We start from the raw sequence: 13,887 nt of genomic DNA, 5'->3' as shown, positions 1-13,887 counted from the left end.
AACATTCAACTTTAGATAAAATAAAAAAGCTTAAATCAACAAATTCTTTTCAGGCATATAGGTCATGATAAATTCTGCTCTTTGTGCAAAAACAGGGTCACGTTTCCCTCAAATGCTTCAATCTTCACATCATAAATGTAAAAAGTGAAGAAAAAAAAATAAAAAGTCTTACTTTCTGTAGTGCGGTCCATCAATGGTCAATCATAGAAGTTGTCCATATTTGCAAAATAAACTGCACCTGTTATTAGTCTTACATGCAAAGTAAAGTATATTCAAATGTCATTTCATTCTGTGGAACAGCTCTTCCTTTTGTAGAGTAAATTTTATCTATTTGTAAGCACTGATAGTGAGAGAGAGGGGCAGGCTAAATGGGATTCAGATAACAGCGGAGACAAGGAAAGCTCAGAGCAGCTAATGCAGCAGTTTTACTGCTCTTGCATGTGTGGATGGATGATGTGCATGATGAAAAGTCACATCGTACTACCATTTCACTTCTTTTAAAGTTTTTAAAAAAAAGTTAAGACTGAATTTCTGCTCACACCATGTGTAGATTATTGGCTGTAATGCATTGCTATAGGCAGTCTTTCAACATCAACAATGTCCCTTAAGCAGAGATAATATCTGTTCTAAGCTTATTTTGGCTAAACCAAGCAGTGGTCATCAAGTGCAAAACAATCTTTAAAAACTGTAAAGCTGCAATGCCAGTAGAAAGAGACCGAATGATTAAAAAAGCCAACGCAAATCTCTGCTTAGTATGCTACAGCAGCTTTCCTTACATTGCAAATACTGTAGCAGTTTAGAGTTTCATAATGGAGGCAAAACCAAGCAATGACATCTCTATCAATAAAAGAGCATAGCAACATCGAAGTCAATTATTTTATATTTTATATATAAATTAAGGATTTATACATTGCTCATAAAGAAAAAATACAAAACATTTTTCAATCTTACATGACATTTACATGTGGAATTTTACACAACATATTTAATAACTTACAAATGCTTTATTTGCATAAAAAATATATCTCTTTACAAAATTTCGTAATATGTACATGTTCATATACACAGGGTCTTGAATGGGATAACAATTGTGTGGTACATTTAAAAGCACTCAACTCTACTCTGGAGTCTGATTTTAGACTGACTTGCCGTATACTGTTTTTAGCAGATGCATTTCTTTTCTCATCCATAAGAAATATGAACTCGCAAAATATATTACATATCCATAACACAAGTCATCTTGCCAAAGAATGCCATCAAGTATCAAAACTGTATAAATGTACAAAATGTAACAGCAATGACAGGAATCAACATAGTGGTACAAATTACTATAGCAGCAATTGCTATACTGGAACGCTTTTTGCCAACATGCACAGGTATGAAACTATGAGCTGCTTTTCAAACAAACCTCTTCTTAGGTAAACCATCAGAGCTGACGTCAGTCAGCTAAATCACTGCAAACTGTGCAGACAAATTACACTGACGTACTGTTTTACTAATGCAATAAATGTTATGTCTTCCTTAAAAACATATGCCCATACAGTATTCAAGGCACTGTAATGATGTACAAATGTGATGACTGTCAAATTTATTTTTCATTTTTAAAACATGGATGGAATTGGATGATAGTACAATACCGAAGGTGGCTCATGTGTAAGTGTGCAAATTTTTCATGTGTACTGTACATTTGTTGGCAGAAGCTTCAGTAAGACACTGAAATAACCTTTTGAATCAGTGGGCGTCAACAAAATAGGCCAAGGTCTGTATTCATCAAGTGTCTCGGAGTAGGAGTTTGGATTCTTGACAAAGGCACAGTTTCCCAAAAGAATTATAGAACAAGAAACACTGCTCAGTTTATGAAAACCAGAGATGATGTGGAAGTTGCATTTGTTTGATCTAGGAAATACTCTAAAGTAAGGCAAAGTAAGTATGTCAAATTTTTTATCAACATAAAACAAGAAGAAAAAAATGGATCTGACCTCATACTGCCAACTGACATATCTTTCAAGTTTGATTAACCAACGTCCAGGCTTAAATAAACTTCTGGGAAATCTGGCCAGTTGTACATACTGTGCGCTGAAGGTATTATATACCTTGTCATTCAATAAAACCATAAATAATTAAGCAAGGAACTCCTACTTTAAGATTCTTGATATATACAGGCTCAGAGCTGGGGTTAATTCACTCAGAATTTGGTTTATTTGGAAACCAAACAGAGTCAGAGCTGGAAAATCATAATTGGAAAAAACAACTAAAAATAAACCAGTTTTCACAACTCCTTCAATAACTTAAGCACAGGTTAAATAGATGGCGGACTTGAGTACAGTCCCCCATAACCAGTATGCTGAGAGGTACAGTTTGCCTCGACTAGACTCTCAGATTAGTCAGCAATTTAAACTCTCATACCTAAAGAACATTTCTGTCAAACACAAATCCACTTCACACAACTAGATAAGAAACCTTAAGGTTAACGACATCTCCTGTGAAGAAAATGTACTCTATTGTTTTCTGAGAACCTGCCCTGTGAAAGCTCTAGCATTCCCAATGGTATTTGAAAAATTGTACCTCATACAGTCAGTAGGAGGTACCATCCAATTAAGAGGTAAAATTGACCATAAAACTTTGACAGACTACTGCCCCGATGCTATTCAAAGAGTGGCGATTTCTTTTTTATTCCTTCATCTCCTTAAATATCCCACACTGCTTGGAAAACGAACTCTGAAGATTACACTGAACAACTCACAAGTGCGAGGCTCCTCACCTCTACAAGAGAAAATAATTCTCATCAGGTTGAATATGAGACTAAGACAGAAAAAAAAAGGTCTAGATCTGGGGTGTTTACTTGGAAAATAAAGAAGTTTAAATTTTTCATTTGACATTGTGAAATAACCCCTCTATATTTATACTACAGAGCATAAAATACTCTATTTTATCTATATGCCAAAGGCTCTTTTTATTCATGAAGCCAACACTCACAGAGTGTAAAGAACACTTTTCTTCACCGAACAATGGGAAGATCTGGAAAGGTGTGGAAACCTCCTCTCCTTCTCCCTTTAATCTTTCACCTTCTGTATATGATCAGTTGCAACCGTAAGTGCTGCTGAAAGTGTGCTTTATGCTTCTGAAAATTCTGTGTCCTTGTATGTCATCAGAAACAGGGAAAATATAAATACGTCTATATATGTATGTGTGTGTGTGTATATATATATAATATATATATATATATATATATATGTGTGTTTGTGCGTGTGTGTGTGTGTATATAATCATGTTAAGCAAACAAGGAGATGTTGTATTATGCCTCTCTGTGTTTCTATCTGTCTCTTTCTCCTTCTGTCTTTCTCTCTTACTCAGTAGACATCAAACCATGGTGCAGATGGTGTTCAGATTGGGGTCAAAGCGGACAACTTTCCCCTCAGCAGCTTTTGTTTGTGTGTTGTACATGGGATTCTCAAAAGTAGCCTGTCCATTGTTGTTCTCGTGGACAGAACATCCTGTGTACTGCGCTTTATCTGTTTTCCTGAGGAAAAAACGGAGATTGCATATTAGTCCAGAGACAGTATCTCAATTATCTCCCCTCCTCCCAATTCAATAAACATGTTTCCATTATCTTTGTGTGGACTGCTGCAGTAGGTAAATGAGGCTGAATGGTAATTGTTGTTGAAAAGAGCAGTCAGAGCAAGCTCACTGGTAACTAACATAATGAGTGCAAAATTTGCACATGATAGGCTATGTACTGTTCTGAGAGATAATCAATTAAGACAAAATCCATCCATCTATACACCATACACACATTGATACTGTACAGTACATTTGTATGTGGAAATACAGCACATCACATATTATATCAAAGTAGTTCTCATTTATTGCCTGACATATGCTGCTCTGTAATTTGGCTTGGATGGTAATATGTTGGCTAATATTGCATCATGCTTTGAAGCCTCTCACATGTAAGCTACTGTATCCAGTGAGGAACCTTAGTGCAGCAAAGCAGGCTGTGGAAGAGGGCCACGGTGTACTCATAAATACTTGTATTTACCTCATCTTGATGTGCATCTCCTTTGGCTGCAACTATACAAACTTCTACATGAATCTGTGTTTCTAAAACTTTTTCAACATCAGATCTGTGGTAAAAAACTTCAAAACTCAACCTGGGACACAGACTGATGGAAACGTACTGCTTTCTTTTTCATGTGGGATCCAAATAGATATACACAGTAGCAACTAAATTTGGGCTTTGAGCTAGTATGGAAGACACCAGGATACACTGCATACCGTTGTTTGTAGAGATAAAAACCGAGGCCTGCAAAGATGAGGGCAAAGAAAGGCACGAGAATAGCAACAGCAACAGAACTGCTGTTGGTGGAGCCGTTGGTTTCGGGGTCAGTGAGTGTAACATTCTCTCTCACACTCAAACCTGGAACAAAAAACATTCTATTTAGCAAAAGAATATGGAAAATAGTCAATATACAGTATGTGTGTATGCAGAAAATATTCAGATTAACAAAATGGCATAAACACGAACACTGGAGAAACCAGGTGGAATAATAGAAATATACGTATCATGTGCTGGTGATGATAACAATGATGGTCACGATGATGATGATGATGATGATGGTGATAATGAAGAGGAAGATTATCACAATGATGACAAGTCAGAGACGCAGCAGCCAGTTGATAAAGACGACAACCACAATGATCATACTGATAATGATCACTGTGATTGTGATAATCTTGTCGAAGACAATCATGAGATGATGGCAGTTATGTTGAGCGCTAACAAATGAAGGACGATGGTGTGTAAGGGGATAATCTACTCTGCTGTATGACTGTGGCAATAGGTGGTTGACAGCAGGTATGAGCGGCAACGCACACTATAAATGTATTTATCTTGTAAAATACGGAGCAAAAATTATGTAGCTTTATTGTTTGAAAAATTCTTTTAATTCTTTTTAAAGTGGGTAACAAATTGAGTGTTGCCATTGAACCCAGACTTATTAAAACAAAGTATTGCCATAGTAATAGTACTTGTTACTGGAAAGAAACCTAATACCCCTCAGTTTGCATTTTAAGAAACAATGCTTCAAACAAAACCAGTCATAACATTTCTGTTCTCTTGCTCATGACTGCTTGCTCGTGGGGGAATGTTGGGTATCTGTAAATAATATTATAGAGTACAGTCTAGATCTGCTTTATATGAAAAGTGCCCTGAGATAACTTTCTGTTATGATTTGACGCTATATAAATAAAACTGACTTGACTCTCCATGTGAAAGGAGAATAACGTATCTTACAATGACAGTGAATGATTTATTTACGCTGAAGGAGAAAATACTGTGTGTACTGTACATATATCCATATCGGTCTCAACAAAATGTGATCATATTTTTCTGTTTGCAAAATTTGGTACCCAATCTGGATTTGCCATGACAGCAAAATGAAAGATGTTCTCCAGACATGTTTTAGGACACGTAAAAATTATTTTAACTTGTAATTAGTTTCTGATATGGTTATTTCACAAAAAAAGTTCAGTTACCCCTTTAAAATTTTTTAAAACTACATCTATTTTGTCATCTTCATTGAAAAATTATGAATCTTTGAATATGCAAATATTCCAAAGTTTAAACTGCTGGACCAAAGATGTCTCCTACTCTCCTACCATTCTCAAAGTATGCGTGCTGAAGGTTGCAAGTATCAATATCACAATTTGTGAGTTTGAACAATGAACCAGAACGGACTTTCAAGCTAGTTGAGATGTCACAAAATCATGCTCATATCTACACATGGTAAACACAGATTTTAGGGGAGTAGAGAGAAACTTTTTCCCCTCAGGAGATGAATGGGAAAACAGCTTTCTAGTGTCAAACTTTAGAGGGCTGTATAAATATCATCTTTCTTTACTTCTATTGTGGAAATCTTAAAATGGAAGATGAGAAGAAGTAACCAATGGCAATGACACATACCAAGTCTCTGTAGTCCAAACTGTCCATAATCTTTACCCTGCATAAAGCCTTGGAATACATAGCTGCCACCCTCAGGCTCAGCTGAAACCTGGTGGGGAAAAAAAAACAAAACAAAAACATAAAGAACTCAAGAAACAGTACGTTTTGTTTCAACTGCATGAATATAATGTGATTTTTCTTGGCACCTGAGAGAGTGCTGCATCTGTTCCACACCACATCAAACAGTAAATATATACTGTATTTAATGCGACAGTCAACACTTTCTGTCATGCTACATTCAAAAATAACCCCTTTGTTTTTTGAAGCTGTGCAGTATGCTATGAATAGCTCAGCGATGTGCAGTCACCTGTCACACGTTGTTATTAAGTGGATCTTGAAGTTTTTTTTAGAAGAGGAACTTCAATTCCACCAACAAAAATGTCCCAGTCGTTCCAGTTCCCTTAGATATCAGTTGTGTATCTGAGCTTATTCAGCAAGTCAACGTGGGAATGGTAATATCAATATGGGAATGCTGAAATGGTTCAGACAGAGCGTCTGGTGCATCTTATCTACAGCCAGAATAAATATATGTAAATAAAAACAGAGAATAAGCCAGGAAATTATTATTCTGCTTGTTGTCACAGTTTCTTCTCATGTACTGTGATTTTTGTATTTGTGTGCATGGTAAGTAGGATCAGAAAAAAAACTAATAATGAGAAAACATTGGCTTGATTTAGTCCAAGGAAGGCTCATTGTTGGCTCTCAAATAGTTGCAGTCCCATTGCCTGTAATATTCTACTTGACCATCAGACTGAACAATAAATAAATACATAACTCTATACTAAAAGACAGTCACAGCTCTTGGTTGTTTCTAAAAGATCACTGGCCAGCTGCTTCAAATTCCTATGTATACTCACGAATCCGTCCATCGCCCAGGTCTCATCAGTAATCCTGCTCAAGGAGCTGTGGGCCAGCGCTCTCATCTGGTAAAGCAGGAGCATTAACCGTGCCTCCTGGCGCTTGTATACTCCTACAAGGTAGAGGACAAGAGGCAAGAAGATTAATAATACGAATAAAGAGAGAAACAATTAAGAGACAGAAACAGAGAGAAGTAAGGGGAGAAAATAAAGGAATATCGACGAGAAGAAAAGAGAAGACTAAAATTACCACCTTGCAGTTGTATGCCTCCGCTAACCAGTGAGGTTGCACTTTACATCCATGTCTGTCCTCATATAATAAATGAAGCGAAGACTTTGAAGGAATTTAATAAAAGGTATTGAGTGCGTTTCGTCATAATTACCGTATGAATTCTTGATGGCCAACATCATGTTTTGTGAGGTCACAGTGACCTTGATCATGACCAGCAAAATGTAGTCAGTTTATCTTTGAGTCCAAGTGTACGTTTGTACCAAATTTAAAGAAACTCCCTCAGACCACTCCGAGATATTGTATTCACGAGAAAGGGATGGACGGACAGACAACTCGAAAACGTAATGCCTCCGGCCTCGGCTGTCGCCGGCATGGAGGCATAAAAACAGCTGAGGGAGGAGGGGAGGAGACGAGTGACTTTAGAGTGGGCAGTTAGTCAGTCAGTCTTCACAGACTAATACATCTGTCTTTGGAGCCAGTAGTTAATTCTGACTCTCAAGCATGAGATCATTTGGTGATTGACTGATTGACATGAGGCAGCCTCAAAATAAATGGAAGTGACACACAGAGGTAGTGAGAGGAGGAGAGGGGAGGCGGCGGGGAGGAAGTAGAAGACAGATGATTTATAGATGACTCACCAGAGAGCAGAAACTCCATGCTACTGTCACTTAAAGTTACATTGACTTTTCCTGTCGTGACATTAAAGCTTGTGACTGTCAAAGTCATTGGCTGTTTCTGGCCTTTGTAATCATAGGAACCCTTCCAGACGAAATCAGGGGCAAAGACGTCATCAGGAACTTCAGGAAAGGAAAACAAAAGAAAACTCATTAAATAATGCCATTATAATAATATAATATTGGACAAGTAAATAGCTGCAGTTCCAACTCGGAGCAGAGTACATGCAATGACATACAGAATTTGTACTATCCAAAAAACATGTTCCTATAGCTAATGCTAGTGCTAAAGATCAGAGAGATGCAGGACTGCAGACCTCTGGGATTATCAGCTGAAGAGCTTGTGCAATTCAAAGCTCACCATTTATTTTTGGGCTTGGTGTCCCTGGTACGGGTTTGACAGTTTTCTCATGTGATTTGGAGCCAACTGCAGAAGAACATAAATATGTATGTTACAAAGATGTAGTGACACACAGCAAGGATTAACAGCTGGAGGATGTTGGCAAAGTAAACACTGCTAAGATGTAACATGATGTCTGCATTAAAGTTTTCCTCACTTTGATAAGATCTCTGGTGGCTCAGTTTTAACATAAACAATTACAAATCAACACATTGCTGAAAAATCAAGAATAAAAAAAAATTAAAAAAATCTTGACAGACACATACCAATTAGTTGATAGGAAAGTGATACCGTGGGTTTACACTAAACATCCCAGAAACCACAGTGTCTCATTATATTTCAATAGCGGTTTATCAGACCTATCAGTGGGGAGTAGTGCAATGTCACATAGGAAGGTGTATAGTGTATACACAAGTATGCACTCCTCTAAACCCACCTACCCTCCAACCTTATGCACATTAACAACCTTTCTCTGGAACATGTTAACTTTTACTCCATCCCCCTCCTCTTTGCCATCTTCTCTATCATCTGCCCCCACAGACCTCTGTCAACCACATACCTCTGCAGACAGGCACCTTTCCAGTCCAGCTGCCATCAGAGCGGCAGACACGGTGCTCTGAACCCCCGGAGAGGAAATAACCTGGCTGACACGTGTACACCAGGGTGTAACCATGAGAGGGCAGGTCTAGACCCACAACGTCAGCGTTGGCTGGGCTCCGCGGTTGCTTGCAGGAATGAGCTGGAGAGCAAACAGAGGGCAGACACATTAGTACACACACTCACATCTACACCCACACACATACAAATGTAGCCAGATACACACAACCAGACCAATGTGTACACACACACACACACACACACACACACACACACACACACACACACACACACACACACACACACACACACACACACACACACACACAGACAGACAGATGAACAGACAGACAGGAAGATAATTAAGACGATAATTAAGATAATTAAGCAATCAATTGGAGAGAGAAGGAGAGATGGAAGAGGGTCTGAAAAAAGGAGGATAGAAAGGAAGCACAAATGTTTTACAATTTAATTGAATCAAGGGAGCTATTAGAGAGCATACTGATACTGAAGACTGAAGTAGCTTGCAAAATAAAGAGGCCTTAGGTAGTCAAAACAATAACTGTGTCAATCGTTAGTCATGTGCCTCGGTTTGCAAACCATAAGGAATGTCATGTTATAATTCTGTGCCACTGCAACTAAAAGGTCTGGCTAAGCCTGTAGTTGGAAAAAACATCGGGTTGTTTTTGTATTTCTTGAACTTATCATAATTTCGGGTGGGACCAAACTAGACCAAGCTCATCGGTGTCCTTGCAAAACAGTGCTGGAGTCAATGTTAGTGTAAATCTTGCAAGTGAGTTTTCAATCATGAGGATGTACATATATATTGCAAGGAAACAGACACCCATGGACACTGGAAGGAAGCAGAATGCTGACTGAAACTAGAAACCATCTTAGGACGGGATCACACCAGCTGCGACACCCATCAACATGTTGTTGTTCCAACCTGATAGTACTCAGTACTCATGGGTCAAACCACACTTCGAACATGGCCTGCATTTTGATCTCAACTACACACCTGTAAAGTTTCGTGACTGTATCTTGCATGGTTGCGACTCTATTATGGCGACAAACTCTGTCCACAAACAGACAGAGAGACATTCAAACACCTGCCAAAGTACTCGAAACCACCTCAGTGTTAGTTCCCCTGCTACAGTCTCAAGATCAAATTTTTTTATGACTGTGATTCAGTTTTGACTTTCTTGACTTAGACCTTCTTAGCTTATTCAATTATTCCATCTCAAAAACAAGAATCGAGTGACGTGCTGATTTAGGAAAGTGTTGAAAAGCTTAGTTTACAAGCTTTAGATGAATCAGAAACTAGGGACAAAGGCTGTAATGCTGTTTTGCAAAAACACTGGCCTCTTATAGACCATATTAAATATTTTCATTTTCGCATGAGTGGGTTGAGTATACTTTGTTTAATTTTTTACATCCGTAAACTCTCTATAAAAGAAAAAATTATGCAAATCACCTTGTACTACCAAAACACTGAGGGGTTGAACTTCATGCTCTGAGGCATCAACAATAATGTGAAAATAGTGAAATAATTTTGCAGCTTGTGAGTGAAAATACATTGCCAGCTGTCAAATGGGATACAGCTGCAAGTGAGACACAGCACCAAATCAGTCCTTCATGGCGTTTTAATGATAATACGGGCAATAGGTTGTGGAAGGATGAAACCCAGTCAAAGACGAGGAGACTGCAGGAAATTCCCCTTGTTGGATATTACTTCTGCTGGTATTTGAGCTGGTAACATTGTATGTGTATATGCATGTCTGAATACATAAATTTGTCAGTGCTTTAGAAAATAGTGCATCATAGTGAAAGTTTAGCAGGATACTCATCTTATTCATCTTGTTCTATTTAATTGGCATTAAAGGAACCGCGTAAGCTGGTGTAAGTCCTATTTATCAGAACAATTTCAGTTTGTACACGTTAATGATAAATCCTCCATGTACACAAAAGTTAGACTCGGAGCTCCACAGGGTTCTGTGTTTGGACCAGTTCTATTCACCTTATATATGCTTCCCTTAGACAATAATATTAGGAAACACTCCATAAACTTCCATTGTTAAAGAGATGATACACAATTGTACTTGTCAATGAAGCCTGATTAAACCAATAAGCTAGCTAAACTTCAAGCATGCCTTAAGGACACAGAGACCTGGATGATCAGCAACTTTCTGCTGTTAAACTCAGACTAAACTGAAGTTATTGTTCTTGGCCCCCAGCACCTCAAAAGCACACTATCTAATGATATAGTTACTTTCCTTGGCCTACAGCGCCACCGTTATGAATCTCTGAGTTATCTTTGATCAGGATATGTCCTTTAACTCCCACATCAAACAAACTTCAAGTACTGCCTTTTTTCACCTACATGACAATTCAAAAATCAGTCACATCCTGTCTTAAAAAGATGCAGAAAAACCAGTCCAATGCTTTTGTTACTTCTAGGCTGGATTATTGCAATTCCTTATTTTCAGGGTGGCCCAACAAGTATCTAAAGACTCTCCAGCTGATCCAGAATGCTGTAGTGAGAGTTCTGACCTGAACTTTGGAAAGAGATTATATTTCTCACTGCAATGGCTCCCTGTAAAATGCAGAATAGAATTTAAAATCCAACTCCTCACCTACAAAACTCTTAATGGTCACGCACCATCACATCTTAAAGAGTTCATAGTACCCTATTACATCACTAGAACACCTTCTTCCAGTTTGGGTCTGGGCGGTAGACACGTATAAGAGTTGGCTTAAAACCGTCCTTTTTGATAAAGCTTAGAGTTAGGGCTGGCTCAGGTTTGTCTTGAACCATCCCCTAGTTATGCTGCTATAGGCATAGACTGCTGGGGGACTTCCAATGATGCATCGAGCTCCTCTCTCCTACTCTCCCTCTCCATCTGTATACATTCATATCCCATCAATGCTCGTTACTAACTTGGCTTCTTCTCTCTCTCGTACAATTGCTTTTTCTCGTCTCTCTCCTCTCTCCTCCTGTCGCTTTCTGCAGTTACTTCTTCCTCCGGAGCTGCAGAGTCTCGATCTGTGACTGCGGGCCACCTACTGCCCCCATAATTAGTCTCATTAATTATTGCTGTAAGCCTTAATATTAGTCTTATTATTATTCGTTTTATTAATAGTCTTATCATTGTTTTTGTTAGTGTTATTATTAGTCCTATTACTAGTCCAATAATGGTGTTATTATAATAATTATTATTATTAGTCTTATTATACATTGTATGTGTAACCTGCATTTTGCTTTATTCTCTTTCATCCTGCTCTCTCTCTCTCTCAGGATATAGCGCTGTATAAATAAAACTGACTTGACTTGACTTGACTCAGTTACACATGGACTACAACGATTTAGTATACATTAAGAAAGACTGATGAAAAAACCTAAAGGACAACTGTTTAAGTCAACTGTATGTACCACCCAGAGCTTTTTCAATGACTTCATGAATGTGGAATCTATGGGATCTGTTTACACTGCAAGAAAGAGGAAAAACTACCTCATATTATAAGTTTTAGATATGAAGTTTGGCGGTGTAAATAAATAAATGGATAAAAAAATATAATAATCTCCTTTCTCGCTGCCTTAGCACAAGTCTGTAACCCATTTAAAATGACAAACTGTCAGCACATGTCCAGGGTGCCAGTAGAATTTTTAGACCAATAAAACGGAAGATACTTACAAGGCCAATGAATTGTTGTATCAAACACGTCTTATCCATCATCAAGTTCTGTTGACAGTGCCATGTTTATTTACACTTCAAACAGCACGGCAGGCTTTACTCCTGAGACTATGAGTCTTCAAAAGACACTTTTACTTGTTCTGTCACACAACAACATGTGATGTTCTTAGTTCAAAGTTGGTACCTCTGATAGAGACAGAATACATTAGGTAGGGGCACAGAAAGACCGAGACATAGAGGCAGAAACACAAAGACAGGGCCTGCTGACGGATTTGTCTTAGAGCCAAGGAGGTTGGCCAGTTATGGACTGCAACAGCAGGCAATGGTCATGAGGAAAACGTTGACTTTTGAAATGTTACAAAGCTTTTCTTATGTTTTGCAGGTAATCTTGTTAGCATGCTTTGCTGTACAAAATGACACATTCTTAAAAATTAGAGGCAGCTGGTCAGAGCTCAGCTTGCAGGTTTTGACATCAAAAACCTGCTACAGCAGTTTGGCTGCTTTAGCAGCATCCGCTGACTTAATTTTGAGACTTGCTGGTTTGTACTTAAGGTACGCTTCATGAACTTGTTATAATGCTCACTAGCACCCTCAAATATTATTTGGAAACACCCCATAAACTTTAGTGTTTATTTTACCGTTGATGCTTTGGAACTCAACATTATTCATTGTTGAGTTTCAAAACATCAAAGTGAGCTGGCAAGAAATTTGGGGATTTGTGGTGTGTGTACCTTGTAGAAAAAAATATTATCCTGATAGAAAGGTAACACGATTAAGATCCAGTGGTATTAAACTCGGTCTTGTGTCCATTGCATCTATTGTGTTGATAATCCCTCCAAGTTTTTTTTGCTTTTGTCAGCAGTACAAGATTGGTTGACTTCATTTTTTTAAATACATTTAAGTCGCTTCACAGAAAGAGAAGACCAATCAGAGAGAGATGTATTTTAGAGGGTCAGCACAAAGTGTCAGACCCATACAAAAGCATTCCAACTCAAATACATGTACATAACCACATTTTTCCCCTCAATGTATTATGGGCTGGACAGCCCACTCGGTCTTAATGTCCACTTTCAGGGCTGTATGTTTGAAAAATGAATGAATAAAAAAATAATGTTTTACATCAAGAGACTAAAAATTATTTCATAGTTTTGTTTTAGAGCAGAAATCCACATCAACCTTTTGGTTTATGTTTTTGGATCTCAATGATATAATAACTATACTCTTAAAGACACAGAAAACCAAAAAATAGTAATGCAATTCTGAACATAGACTGGATGTTTCTACCACTTGCCAGTTAATGATCTAATGTTTTTCAAAGTTACAGACAACCTCATTCAAAGGATATCTGTATTTACAAAAAATATATTTGCCACATTGCAACTTATCAGCTATGTTCACTAATATGTTTATTTAACTTAATATAACCAATGTTTA

At 37.9% G+C, this 13,887-nt stretch overlaps 1 protein-coding gene across 4 annotated transcripts in view; it reads right to left on the bottom strand.

Annotated features, from left to right (window-relative positions):
- Positions 1 to 3,252: 3,252 nt before the first annotated feature.
- Positions 3,253 to 13,887, bottom strand: part of LOC120784015 (CUB and sushi domain-containing protein 3-like) — a 160,438-nt gene continuing 149,803 nt past the window's right edge. For 2 of the 4 annotated variants that reach the window (XM_040117427.1, XM_040117423.1), the window contains 7 exons: positions 8,724 to 8,903; positions 8,126 to 8,191; positions 7,729 to 7,887; positions 6,859 to 6,971; positions 5,963 to 6,050; positions 4,276 to 4,417; positions 3,253 to 3,520 (listed from right to left, as the gene is read on the bottom strand). In XM_040117427.1, the coding sequence (XP_039973361.1) occupies positions 3,361 to 3,520; positions 4,276 to 4,417; positions 5,963 to 6,050; positions 6,859 to 6,971; positions 7,729 to 7,887; positions 8,126 to 8,191; positions 8,724 to 8,903 (908 nt within the window). In that variant the 3' untranslated portion in view covers positions 3,253 to 3,360. Of the gene's footprint in view, positions 3,521 to 4,275; positions 4,418 to 4,587; positions 4,777 to 5,212; positions 6,051 to 6,858; positions 6,972 to 7,728; positions 7,888 to 8,125; positions 8,192 to 8,723; positions 8,904 to 13,887 lie in introns of those variants that run through there. The other 2 variants (XM_040117425.1, XM_040117424.1) reach the window with 2 other exon arrangements.

The sequence above is a fragment of the Xiphias gladius genome, chromosome 22, assembly GCF_016859285.1.
Source record: "Xiphias gladius isolate SHS-SW01 ecotype Sanya breed wild chromosome 22, ASM1685928v1, whole genome shotgun sequence".
Lineage (NCBI taxonomy): Eukaryota > Metazoa > Chordata > Actinopteri > Istiophoriformes > Xiphiidae > Xiphias > Xiphias gladius.
Note: the sequence above shows the minus strand (reverse complement) of the source record. Positions and strands in the feature narration are given on the sequence as shown.